The sequence below is a fragment of the Drosophila montana genome, unplaced genomic scaffold (genome assembly GCF_035044405.1).
Source record: "Drosophila montana isolate Dmon_TW-CO22-7 unplaced genomic scaffold, ASM3504440v1 contig_402_1, whole genome shotgun sequence".
In the NCBI taxonomy this organism is placed as follows: Eukaryota; Metazoa; Arthropoda; class Insecta; order Diptera; family Drosophilidae; genus Drosophila; species Drosophila montana.
Window position 1 is genome coordinate 3,068,643 of NW_026998739.1, and position 13,465 is coordinate 3,082,107.

General features: G+C 37.8%; 4 protein-coding genes across 6 annotated transcripts in view; 1 reads left to right on the forward strand and 3 right to left on the reverse strand.

The window, feature by feature from the left end:
- Nucleotides 1-13,465, reverse strand: part of RpS21 (ribosomal protein S21) — a 75,824-nt gene that overhangs the window by 48,462 nt on the left and 13,897 nt on the right. The gene's annotated exons all lie outside the window — the stretch shown is intronic.
- Nucleotides 1-13,465, forward strand: part of B4 — a 58,749-nt gene that overhangs the window by 36,134 nt on the left and 9,150 nt on the right. For 2 of the 3 annotated variants that reach the window (XM_064697312.1, XM_064697314.1), the window contains one exon: nucleotides 12,763-13,205. In XM_064697312.1, the coding sequence (XP_064553382.1) occupies nucleotides 12,989-13,205 (217 nt within the window). In that variant the 5' untranslated portion in view covers nucleotides 12,763-12,988. The remainder of the gene's footprint in view (nucleotides 1-12,762; nucleotides 13,206-13,465) is intronic. The other variant, XM_064697313.1, reaches the window with a different exon arrangement.
- LOC135438932 (uncharacterized) lies at nucleotides 322-7,907 on the reverse strand (the record flags this gene model as incomplete). Its single annotated transcript, XM_064697493.1, has 3 exons — nucleotides 322-513; nucleotides 576-907; nucleotides 7,865-7,907. Coding segments are annotated over 3 exons (567 nt in total), but the record flags the coding sequence as incomplete, so codon positions are not given.
- Nucleotides 5,575-6,889, reverse strand: LOC135439032 (uncharacterized). Its single transcript, XM_064697632.1, has 3 exons — nucleotides 6,739-6,889; nucleotides 6,335-6,685; nucleotides 5,575-6,205 (listed from the first exon to the last, which is right to left on the reverse strand). Exons 1-3 carry the CDS (start codon nucleotides 6,745-6,747, stop codon nucleotides 5,654-5,656), a joined length of 912 nt encoding a protein of 303 aa, XP_064553702.1. The 5' UTR covers nucleotides 6,748-6,889; the 3' UTR covers nucleotides 5,575-5,653.

Below are 13,465 nucleotides of genomic sequence, written 5' to 3' on the forward strand. Positions count from 1 at the left end.
ATAGATCGTTCCAGCTAATTGGGTTTAAATTGATAACATAATCATTTGTGTAACTATGTCATTATATAGTTTTATGAGATATACCACATAGATCAGCGGCTCTTCTTCTTGCGAATGCCTTTACTTGAGTGGAATATGGGTGAATATTTGCGAGTAAAGTCATGCCGCTTTCCCTACAATTTGGTGGAATGCAATTCACATGCGTATCTTAAATAAGAACCTGCATACCAGATGTGTTCCTAGTTCTTATAAGACGTGATTTTTGCCCCAAAAACCGTGTGTATATTTTGTCTTATTTTCTTTAAGGCTTAACAAACTGTGTTAAAATTTTACGCGAAACTTTGGAGTTGGCAATTTGCTCGCAACGGGAGTTATATGGCCCGAAATATGGACTTGGGCCAAGTGTTTGGTCTTATTTCGAAATTCCAGTTTAAAAAAATAACTGCACTCTGGCAGTAATTCGGGCAGCATGCGCTCATCTATATAGCTGCGTTGTAGGGAATAATTGACGTTCTAAAAGCAACCAAATAGTTCATCTATTAGGAACATATATTTATTTGCAAAGATTTACTTACCGCTTGAAGTGGACAACGTGGTCGAACATTAATAAAGTTGACGTATCTGTTGTAAAACTGTTGCACAAATTTGCTTTTATATTCGTTATTTAAAAAGGAGCACAGATTCATTTTCGTATCGAAGAGGTGCACTCGCGGCAAGTTATGCCGTGAAATATCCATCGAAGCGAGCATCGAAATCTCATTGATGGGCTTAGCCACGATCAAATGCCCGGAGAGATAGCTACGATTTCCGTCCTGCTCAATGCTGGCGCTCTGCGAGAGAATTAATTCTCGATCCCCGACCTCAAAATTAAACTGATCCACTCGCACAAGATATTCAGCCAGTGCACTGCTGAACACAAAGATGATCAAGAGGCAGCACCAGATCCGCAGCAGATCCATTTTGTCCATGCTTAATAGTTCTAGTGCTGGTAAAATTGGTTTTCTGACACAAATTTTTTTACTGCACGCCATTAGACCGTGCCAGCTAATTGTTTTTTAATTGATGTACGATAATAATTAATGTAACCAAATTTATATACTAGTAGAGACGCATTTCCACATTTTAAGCGAATTCACTTCCTTGAGCGAAATATAAGTGATTATTGGGTAAACTTGTTTAAAACGGTGAGTGGATATTTACTCCATAAGAATAATTTTCACTCATTTGTATAGTAAGACTTGACAACTTTTGTACTTTTTTTTTAAACATTCTAATTTCCATACAACAATCACTTGAACCACTGTGCGGGCCTTTGAAGCGACTTAAAACATGCGCGGTAAATGAAAATGCCGCGTATATGAAAGATTGAGTTGAGAAGGCGGCTAAGTACATATGAAAAGTGTAAAAAAAATAAATGAACACCCTCTAAAAAAAAAGGAGAAAAACAGAATGAAAAAAACTGAACGCAAAGGATGTCAACAGAAATGTTAATAACACCAGCGTCAGCAATGTTTTTGTTCTTGTTGTTGTTGTTGTTGTTGTTGTTGTTGTCGCTTTATGTACGGTCTCTATTTTACGCCAAGTGGTGCAGTGCGTCCTCTAGCACGTAACCCGTAACCCGTAACCCGCAACACCAGGCACCTAAGGATAAGTCCCGGCCGTGCTTTATGGCTGAGCCAAGTGAAGCAAAAAACACTTTCCCGTAAAACAGAAAAGCAAAGCAACAGAAACAGCATCAGCATCAGCAAACTAAAGCAAAGTAAAGCCGAGTTGAGTGTAGTTCAAACATCACACCTAGCATAGACGACAGACTACAGGGTAGAGTCCAGGGTCTGGCATCTGAAGAGCTGCGGGCAACTGCGACTGGAACAGCTACCGCGGTTCGTATTATGTAAACATTTGCCGGGTTCTTTTTTTGTTGTGTCTGAAAAATGGGACTGAATTGGTTGTGATATGAGATATGTAGCTGGAAAGAAAGATAGCCAGACGCAGTGGCAAAAGGACTTTCAATTGCGATTGTCAAGCGTATTTCCATGACAAGTGAAATACTAACTAAAAATATAAATGAAGAAGGAAAAGAGCTGTAAAGATTTAATATCTTTGCAGACTAATAAAAGCTGTACAATAGAAAAATCGCATCTTCTCAATTTAATACCCTGTAAGCCATGTCAAGTGGCTGCAAAAAAGGATATATACGGCAAACATTTTTAAACGAAGTTTCGAATGATCTTTTTAAATATATTTTGAGAAAAGGGCTGAAAAATCTTATTAAAAAATTAAAATTATTTATTTGATTAGCCTTATTTACTGCTAGAAATTCGGTTATTGTGTCGAAAGAATGTTTATTTAAAAGTTAATAATAAATATTTTTGGGTTTTTTGAACGGGCAAAGTTTCTAATTAAAAATTCTGTGGCAAACCGAATATCTGTTTATTAAGATTCACGACTAGCGGAAAATCTAATTTCATAGCGTGAAAACCATAAAACAAATAAAAGCAGATGCCATAACTAATCCAACGATTCAGTCACTCAGAGCATTGGCCAGGGGGGTGGGGGGCTACGAACACGTTAAAGCAGCGCAGTGTAAACAAATATTTTGACAAATTTATGATGATGGAATTTTAAGTGATTTTTAACGAGCGAGGGTGGGATAAAAGGCATGAAGATATACACGATATATCCCATATACTATATATAAAAATATATATATATACATATAGTTACATATCCAGCTGTAGAGTTGAGTATCATTTTCCACAACATCTGCAATTGCTGTTGCTTGCCGTCTAATAAAAGCCAAATTGCTTGCTTAAATAAACAGGAGGCTGCACAGTGGAACTTGTCCAGAGGACAAGGATTCAAGATTTAAGTCGAATTTTATATAACAAGCGTAGTTTATGTAATTATTTCTATTAGTGTAACCGGCATTTCAAGGATGTCGGAAATAGCTTGTTATAACTTTCGTTATAAACCAGGATATATTTACTTTCATGAAAATATTTGCCAAATTTGCCAACGTTGGCCCAAGAACAAGGCAGATATGATGTTTGTGCGCAGACTTTTTATACACTTGCACCACTGTGCGCTGGCAACAAAGGGTTGCAGGCAGGTGCAACTGCTGCTGTGGACATGGAGGGGGGCGGCAGGGCTAAAAGGTAGCCACAGCGCCCGTTCCAAAGGGCGCCAAACATTTATGAATTTGCGTTGACTGCACTCACACAGACCGACACGCACACGTACACAGTCGCCAAAGTTAACAAAAGGCCCATTAAGCCCGCTGCTGCCAAATTGCTGTGTCTGCAGCGTCGCCTTATCGCCCCCCCACCACCACCATGCACCACCCGGCCCCACAAAGAGCCAACGCCAAGCACCACCTGTGCGTCCAACTGTGAAATTTATTGATTCGAGCAAATAGGCTCCATCGAGAACGTCGACTAACTAGCTATAATTAGAGAGCTCTCAGTCGCTATATACCATTGCACAAAATCGACTAAAATCGGGATTGCTCGGCTAGTGCATACCCTATCGTCACAGAGATGACGTCTGAATGTAGATAAGAAAGAGCTACTCGCCAGATAATAGATGGTATCGAATAAAATTGCTCATATATATTTTTTTTAAATAATTTCTGTGCATAATTTGGGTTTGTTATGAAATTTCTTAGTCAAAAAAAGCTATTTCTTTGACACATTATTTTTAATGCAGATTTTGGTCCCAATAAAAGGCGAGATATAAAATATAACATTTAAACTTGGGCTGTGTATTGTTATTGCACAATTACAATCCGAATATCTCTGAAGTTCTTGTTTATTAAGAATATATTTCATTAAATTCTTCTCGAAATCTCTTTGAAAATTATCTCAAATTGATTTTCGTACAAATATATCTCTCAGTTTTGTAGCTAACTTGATTTATAGCCTCTTTTTGCTGCTTGCCGTATATACTATTTTTGTCAGAGCTTGCCGGCTTGTGCCATCATGGAATATGTACATATAAATAAATAGGTGTAGGTGTTTTTTCTAAATCCCAACTACCCAGACGCCCACAACAAAGGTGGCTTCTTGCATGCGCGTGATTGACATGCACATTTTCAATGAATTATTAATTACGTAATGCGAAACCAATCGTCTGTAATTTGCATATGCAATGAGCGACCCACGCGACGCAAATGTTAAGGCTAATTATCAGCCCACATTCGACAACATATAGTCCACTTATCCGCTTGCGCTTCTTGGGTTCAAACCGGCGTCCGACCATTAATGCAAATTGTTTAGGTTTGCATTACAAATTTTCTTGGACGGTGGGGAGAGTTCCGGATGTATGTGATTTTCCAAAAGGTGGAAATAAAGAAAATGGGCAGCTGAATTATTGATAGTAGGTAACTTTAATGACATAAGGCCACACCAAAATTTTACCTCAAGTGTGGAATATTTTGGAAAATGGTAAATTAAAATTGTTTTTCACGGATTATTTTTTAAACGACTGGCAATTATTTCGAAATATTCTTGTTAAATATTGTAGGAGACGATATTCGGTCCAAAAGGCAAAAGTATAATTTCGATTCCAAATTAATTTTCAAAGATTAGTCAGAAATTGGTTGCTATAACTATATTTAAACAAATTTAAAGTTTTTTTTTTTAATTAATATTCTTTAGTGTACTTAATATATTAAAGTCCACATCAATAAATATTTTTATGGCGAGTCTTTTCGTCTTTTAGCCACTAAAAATGTACTGCCAAATTTCTTGTGGCAACCTTTGGTTTATTACTTTGGCTGATGCTTGCCTTTTGGTCCGCCAAATGTTTTGGGTTAACAGCAGGAGGCAACTGGCAGCAGCTACGCCCTAGCTACCCCGCCCATTACCCTCACCCAATCTGCCTCTACCTAACACTTACTCACAAGGTCTTGAGACATGGCTCCATGGTGACTTGAAAATAAAAGATTTTATTTTCTTTTGGTTTTTTCTTTTTTTTTTGCTGGCTACAAAACGCAGCCAAAACTTGCTGCAACAGCAATAAAAAAATAAAAATGTTTTATATATAAAGGGGAAATAAAAAGAGCGACGCCCAAGGCAAAAAGCAATAACAAAATATTATTATCAGAATCATTCATCATGTGGCTGCAGGCCATAAATTTTTCGGCTAGCTGCGAAATGCAACAACAACTAAAATAACAACGGCAGCTAACTGTTAATAAATCGCAGCTGCAGATAGCAGCGAGCAGCATGCTTCAGCGCCACAGACAGCCACGTTTAGGCCCCTTCCGAACTACCGAATTTCCCGAGCCCCTACACCCATGCCCAATCCCATGCCCAATCCCAACCCATTACAATTCCCTTTCCCATTTTCATTCCCCTTCCGCACGGCCGCCGCTCAACTTCCTACAAAAGTACGCTTTACTGAGTAGTAACTTTTCCAGGGGCGTGGCACAAGCCCTAGCACCGCCCCAAAGTATACCCAGTTAAGTGCCAAGCATTTCTTCGACTGATTTTATCTAGGCCTGGGCCCACAATTTAAGAATCGATCGATCTTTAATTTTAGACCTAAGCCTTAAGCAGTAAGTAACGAGCCGGATTTAGCAAGTTCTTAACTTTATTTCCTGAACATTTAAGCCAGTTTGTAGCTGAACAAAACTCAACAATAACAATTTTGCTTAATAACTGTTGATATCAATATAGAAATATAAGCGCAGGTAGTAATCCAATTTGTTTAAAAACCATTCCCAAAACGTAAAAGGCTGGGTGGGTCCATAAAAAGAATGACCAAAGATTCCAAACATCAGGGCAAAGAAACTGAGACACATAAGAAACATTCCTATGACACGGCATGGATTTTGTCTAATGATGGGCTGTGACATTTTTGTGGATCTGCATATAGAGGAAACTTCCGGATCCCTTCTAAGTTGCTGGCGTAAATAGAAAAGATCGTTATATATGATCTTGTTGCTCTGCAGCATAATCCATAGCAATTCCCATCGTGTGGGAATTTGGGTCAAATCGCATTCGAAGCGACGTCCTTTTAGCGGTTCCGCAGTGTAGGTCACAAACTGGATTAGCGGCTGTTGGAACTCCACGTGGATCCGTTGAAGCGGCATCACTTTCATTATCTTTATATCGATAAGGTTGTCGATACATTCCCGCAGCTCTTGATGTAGCTCAGAGTCAACTTCAGGCATAACCAATTGATCAACTGGATTTTCTGGGAGCTGTTTGACAAAGTATACCCATTAAAAAGAGAACCATCTTTAAGATCTTAAAATTTCAACTCAGTCGAAATACTGTCTTCTACATTCCCAATGGTTTTTACTTCTTATTCCCCCATTATTTATAATTACCTGATGGAAAGTTTGCTTTAAACCATTTGAGTCCTTTTTTAGCGCCGTCTTCGACTTAAATTGCTTCTTTAAGTCGTAAACCCTTGCCAGCTTCCTGCCACGCTTAGCAGCTTGTATTTTGTAGACAAGGGGTCTTAACTGCCGCTTCTTTTGCTTTGCGGACTTGACGTTCTTTAACTTGAAATTCTGGTTCATTCGCAAATTCTCTTTCATATTTCCCAATAATTTAATACTGCGCCGCTTGCGCTCTTGAAGTATCAGTGTTATGGAGGACTTCCTGGCCGGAAGACTTGGTTTTAGTTTCGGATGCAGCAACCGCTCGACTCCCGAGTTCGCCGTAATAAATTTTATCTAAGAACAGCTGTCATTTCGAGTTTACCTTGGATATAACTTTGCGTATTTACCTTTCCCATTGCGTATCTTTAATAGAATTTTAAAATATATATGAAAATTATAATTACTGATATATGCTTCAGTATGCTACATGCTTTTCTCACTGAACAAATGTTGAGAGTCTGTATCTTAAAATTAATTAAGACAAATTTTGCTTAGGTAATGTGTTTTACGATATCTACCTAAAAGGTTTGCTTACATATTGATTTAAATATATACATATATAAAAGGGCAATTCTATGGACGTGATGGTCGTATGTTCTCAATATGAAGAAAACCTAAGACTTATTCTGGGATATAACCACACAGTCCTATATCTAGCGTAAAAAATGTCAGCTGTTGATTTAATCTTTCTACGAGACTAAAATTGAGACAGTTATTATAAAAAAAAATCCTCAAAAAAACTAAATTCAAATTGTCAAAAAAAAATAATTAAAATAGGAATAATGGCAATTCTTATACTAATATTTAAAGTTTGCAATCAATTTGCCAAGTGTTGAAGCTAGTTCAGTTTCGAAATATGTATAGTATCTTTAATTAACATATGAAAGCTTACATACAGTATATCAAATAACTTGCATTGATTAATTATCTTTAGTTTTTTGTATTTTATATTTATTTTAATTTTTTTTTTTGTTCAAGTCCATGCATTCATCATATCTGTCAAATGAAAAATCCCACTTGAAGTTGAGTATATTTCGCATTTCCTTTTCATATTACTCTCTCCCTCGGCCCACCTCTATATCATTATGCATCATTCATCTTCATCCGTTCACATTGTCATTTGCTTTACTCTATTTGTATCTCTATCTCTGTCACTCTCGTTTTTTTTCTCTTTATCTTTTCTCATTGCTTGTTTAATAAATAATTGTCCATCGTTTAATGCGTTTAGTACATAAATATGCACAACTTACGACCATATTGCATGGGCGCTTACCATACCATACCCCTTACTCTCCAACTTCCCCCTTTGACTCAAGCACGAAACATACACATCGGATGTACTTGCGTACACTGAGAGCAAAAAGCTGAAATTGTTCACATAAATCAAGTGCAATCCTCGTCTAAACTTAAACCTATCTTAAATCTGGAAATTTCTGAAACATAATTCCTAAAATAATGCCAATATGAATCCAGAATTAAAATTAAAAAAAAAAATTATAATACGAATCATGTGAAAAGCCAGGAAACGAAGTTAAGGATGAGCCTTGAACCTCGAACCTTCAACATGATATTTATCTTGTCAGAACTTAGCACTGCATTTCTCTGAGTGTGCGCATATGTATTTGCCTGCCAGGTGACCACATGCTGTTCTCAGTGCACCCCGCCCTGCCCTGCTCGGGCCACGTGTCCGTCCGTCTCTAACGGCGCATTTGCAACCGCATTGCCAAGCTGCGGCTCTAGCTAGCTGCCTGCTGCCTGCTGCTCTGCCTGGTTGACCACATCATCAAATGCGAAATGCAAAAGCGACGTAATTGCCACCGCCCCGCCCCGCCCCGCACCAGATCGCACAGCACCACAGTGGAGTGGAGCCGAAACCAATAAACCTGCATACGTCGATTAGTTGCACATGAATGCAATAACATGGCCCCAAAAGGTGGTTACATATTGGACAGCGGCAGGGGCAGGGGGCAGGTGTGGAGCGGTTCAGGGCAATGCACAGACAGCCGCAGACGAGCCCATTTAAGCCACGTCTTAAGAAGCTTTTGTCTAGGCCATTTTTAGCTAGGCATTCGCATTCGTTGTGGTTCGCTTTGGCTTCAATTAAATTGGCTGACAGTTAGCTTATATCGAAAACTATTTAACAAATGTACAAATATTTCACTATTTATTTCAAATATCAGAAGCCCATATTCGAATTTGATTCAACTTTAACTCTATCAATGCAAGAGACTGGCTAATAGTTAATTTATCAGAAAAAAACGATTTAAAATAAGGGAAAATAGGAAAAAGGAAATGAAAACTTAAGATTTATATTCTTTTTTAAATTGCCGATAAGTAAATTCTAAATTAGAGTTCTGCGTCAAACAAATTATTATTATTGTTACGTTACGCTAAGTTTATGAACTCCCTTCGATTTGTTGTCGGACTTTTGTACAAAAACCTGTTATTTTTTTCTTTTTAGCAATAACGATAAACGATTTTATTGATACCATTTATATTCATATATTCAAATTAATTTTGTTTTTATTGTTAATTAACTATCTGATTTGAAGATAATGCCAAACTAATATCTCTGAATGTTATTGATTACACTATAAAAACTATTGATAATATGTTTTAAAAGCTCTATTTATAGAGCTAACATTTAAATGATTTTGAATCAAGAAGATGATTCAAAGTATAATCTGTCTGTATGTGGATAATATAATATATAATAATATATATGTATATGTATAATGGAAATAATGAAAATACAAATTATTTTAATAATATTTGTAACAGAATATAAATGGTAATATCAACAGTAACAACTATTATTAATTATCGTATACATTTAAAAAATAATAAAAGCAAATAAATACCAAAAGATAAAAATATAACTAAAAGCAATAATAATGGAAATAATAAAAAAATATTCATAATAGTAAAAATTTGTAAAATAAAAAAAAAGCAAATAGAAATATTAATCATTATAATGATAATTAAAACATAAAAAATGTACAAAAAAAATATAAAAAATGTGTCGAAATCAAAATTAAATTATTGTATCACCAGATTAAATAAATAATAATAATAAAAATGAAAGTACAAAAATTCTTAAAATATTATAATTTAAAAAAAAAAAAAACTACGATATGTATTTCTAATTTGTCTGTTTACAATGCAATTCTGCCCATGGTACATCACTTGCCTAAGGGCTTGATCTGAGCTTAGTGTACAGTGTGCAGGCAATTGGCCAAATAGCCAAAACGACATATCCATATCCATATGTATGTATGTATGTATGTATGTACATACAATATGTTTCGCATGTGTGTGCCTGTGCATGTCGCCTGGCCACCTGACGCCGCTTGGCTGACCGCTAGCTGTGGATCTGCGACGGTTTTCTGAGTCACAGACCGCAACGGAACGTCGCCTGGCAACAGATTTCAAATATTTGCGTAACCCAAGCGGCGCTTGAACCTCTCGTTAGACACAATCCACTCCCCTCGCCACTCCGCGTAAGCGTCACCAAATGTTTGGCTCATTTGCCAGTTTGTCGTAGATGTTGAAGCCGCCTTCACCGCATTCCACGGACCGGCGGCCATGAATTTTGCATTTTCTGTGTGTACGCAAGTATTTTTAGCTGTGTTTGGCCAGGCCTGTGATTCATCAAAAAGAGCAGCGACAGCTGACAGGGCCCCGACGGAGCTAACAGAAACCGCAACGCATGGAAATGAGATTAACAAAACTAGAAAACACAAAAGACGAGACAATGGCAATAGAACAGCAAACCCAGCGAGCGCCCCCGGCAAGCCGCGCTTCTATGCGTCAGGGGAAACACCTGAGGCGGTCGGCGAATTGCCGATGCTCATTAACTTTAAACCGAAGCAGTTGACAAAGAATACACACGAGAATGGAAGGTGGGAGGCGAACAAAACAAACCGAAGTTTAAATGCGCTGCCTGAAATTTAAGTTCTCTTTATTTTAAGCAGAAATATACACGCATACATATGCACACATACATATACTTACTTACATATGTATGTATTTTGCACTCAATGAACTCTCTCGCTCTTTTCCACAATTGAAATTTGCGCAGTTTTCAGTTTGATCCCGTTACCCAGAAAAAGAGCTTACGTGCTATAATGCAGGCAGCTGCTGACGCTACGTATGTAAATGCAACGCACACGTAAATAGAGAGAGAGAGTGCGGAAAAGAGAGGGCAAACAGTATTTGCTGTACTTTTCGGGCAAACATGCACATCTATCAATACATGTATGTACATATACTTTTGCATGTGTGTGCTTTAGTGCCATTAAAAACACGGTGTTCTATAGCCAAACATCGTTTTAATATGTGTTCAAATTAATTGCAAATTTGCGTGCGTGTTCAAAGCATAATACAAAAAAAAAAGAAAAAAGTTTATTTTGACAAGGCAAACTTCAAATACTCTTAATAAAAGCAATGAAATAATAAAAATAATAAAATAAAATACGAAATATAACGCAAAGGCATAATTAAATGCACATTAGATTTTAACTAACATCTTATATGTCTTACAATTTATTATTTATGTCTATCATATATTTTTAAAGGGTGTACACAAAAATATAACACATTCGTTTCTAGTTCGAATTGATTTGCGGAATCAAAAAGCAACCTTCAATTTTATGCACATACACACGTCGTTATGTTCTATACACCTCGAACTTTGTATACGCTTTCTCAAGGCTCTGCTCGTATGGTACAGTCCAAATATGATTCATATGGGAAATTATATTAAAAAAAACTTGTTAACACCTTATCTTTAAAAACAAATAAATCTATAACCAGATTTCGGTAATTACCTTATAAACAGAAAATGTCATAAATGTGATTTCAATGGGTATAAAACAATTGTTGTAATATCGTGTTGCTCGACTGTAAAAAACAGTTGTTCCCTTAAATTCATATTAAACAAAACAACAGACAGTGTGACAATTAAATTTAACAATAACTCTTTATGAAGTTGTAAAAGAACAGATGTTTTTTTTATTGCTTTCAACTCTAGCACACAACATTGTAAATGCATTCATTATGGAAAAATACCCCTTAAAAAGCTTTACTTCCCATGTACATATGTGTGAGCGAGACAGTAATAGTCGTCGTATTACTTTGAATAGATGTCAGCAAAATGGCATACAAAATACACAGAAATGATGTTAAACAGCTGTTTGCTATGTATGTATGTTTGTACATATACATATGTATGTATGTACAATTCATGTCAACAAAATAGAAAGTACATAATTTAAATATATTTCGGTAATTTGTAGATTATTTTCGGCATTTTGCTAGACCTTGTTTTTCACTACCAAAAAATTTCGACAGCAACATTTGCGAAAAATGTTCAATTATTCGCTTACTTTGGGACTCTACATTATATGTATGTACGTAAATACATATGTACATATGTATGTTCATAGTACTTTTTGTGATACAATCCCATTTAATTGCTCTAATAAAAAAGTTGGCTTAGCAACAGACGCTCAATGCGACGTATGGGCAAAATTGTCGGCAGATCGCTTAATTCAGCACGTCATGCGGAACAAATACAAACAAGTATGTATGACATACATTGTATGTACATACATAATTTAACTATACATGCATACATACATACAGAAGTATCAATGTATTTTGGCTCTTTGCCGTTGCGCGCGCCTTGCCAAAATTATGACAAAATTATGAGACCCTTTCTAAGAAAGAACATAACAACAAAAGCCAAAGCAATAGCAATACATACTATGTACATATGTATCAATGTATATACATACATATTAGTTTGTACATATGTATCTTTGTGTGATATAAGGCCGAACGTCAAGCCTGACACAGTCACGCCCACAACACCGACCCCTCCGTACACATTGTCGCATTTTCGTTTGAAGATGACGCGCAGCGGTCGTTGTGCTGCCAGACGTTCTGGCTCGCCCGAGCGGTCTGCTTGCGGGCGGTGGAGGTGGAGGAGAAGCGGGGGACGCGCGCGAAGCGATAACAATTAAGGTGCGGGGCGACATTGAACAAGGCAGCGACAAAGCAACGACGCAGGAGCCGAGAGAAGAGAGAATTTGAATCGCAGCTGGGTGATAACGTCGTCATCGTTGCCAGAGTTACGCAGGCCAATTTTAATTTATGCACAGCACACGTACACACACACACATATATATTCGCAAACAAACACAACTCTTTCGCTTGCCTGCTCGCTCTTTCATTTCACATCAACAGCTTTTTTATTCGCTTTTCGCTTTTCGTTTTGCACATTTCGACCATGTTGTTTTTGTTATTTATTTGCACGCTCACTTATGTAAACTATTCTCTCAATTTTTGCTCTCAATGCCTCGTTACAGCAGCAGCAACGACAACGACAACGACGACAGAGCGTCTGGGAGCGTGGTGGGCGATCTGCACTTTGGCTACGTTACGCTCAGCATTAGTAAGCTTTCGACAGTTGACAACGCGAGACGCTTAGAGCGCACGGTAGTTAATAACCGACGGCAACCCGTCGCTGCTGTCGGCGCAGTCGACGTAAACGCGAGAAAAATAATAAAACGCATCGAAACAAAAGAAGCAAAAATGCAACGCACCAACATCGAGTTAGAGCGTCAACGTCATCTAGCCAATTGGCTGGTGAAGAGCAGTCCGCACATGGCAGCTGCTGCAGCAGCGGGCGCAGCGCCACCCACGGCAGGAGTTGGAAGTGGAGCCGCAGTGGTGGGCGCAGCTGTAGTCGGAGGTGTGGCAGCTGCAGTGCATGGCGCGCCCGGCAACAGCGCTGCTGCCGCTTGTAACGGTAAGTGAAGCAACAGGGGAGGTTTTTTTTCGGTGTGGGCATTCAAAAGATTTACACGCACACAGGCGTGCACATAACGCTGTGTGTGTATGTATGCGCATACGATTGGAACGAATGCAAGGCAAGGCACGCGCTACCAACAAAAGTGCAAGAGAGATGTACATACGTGAGAGAGAGAGAGTGAGCGCGTGAATGAGAGCAATCGCAAGAGAGTTTACGTTTCGTAGATTTGTTTGATTACGCCTTGCTGCTCACTGTTG

Bases quoted from the DNA above. Each gene is read 5' to 3' on its own strand.
- LOC135439032 (XM_064697632.1), bottom strand. The intron at 6,206-6,334 runs GTAATTATAAAT...TTTGTCAAACAG, and splicing joins TAAAGCAAACTTTCCATCAG to CTCCCAGAAAATCCAGTTGA.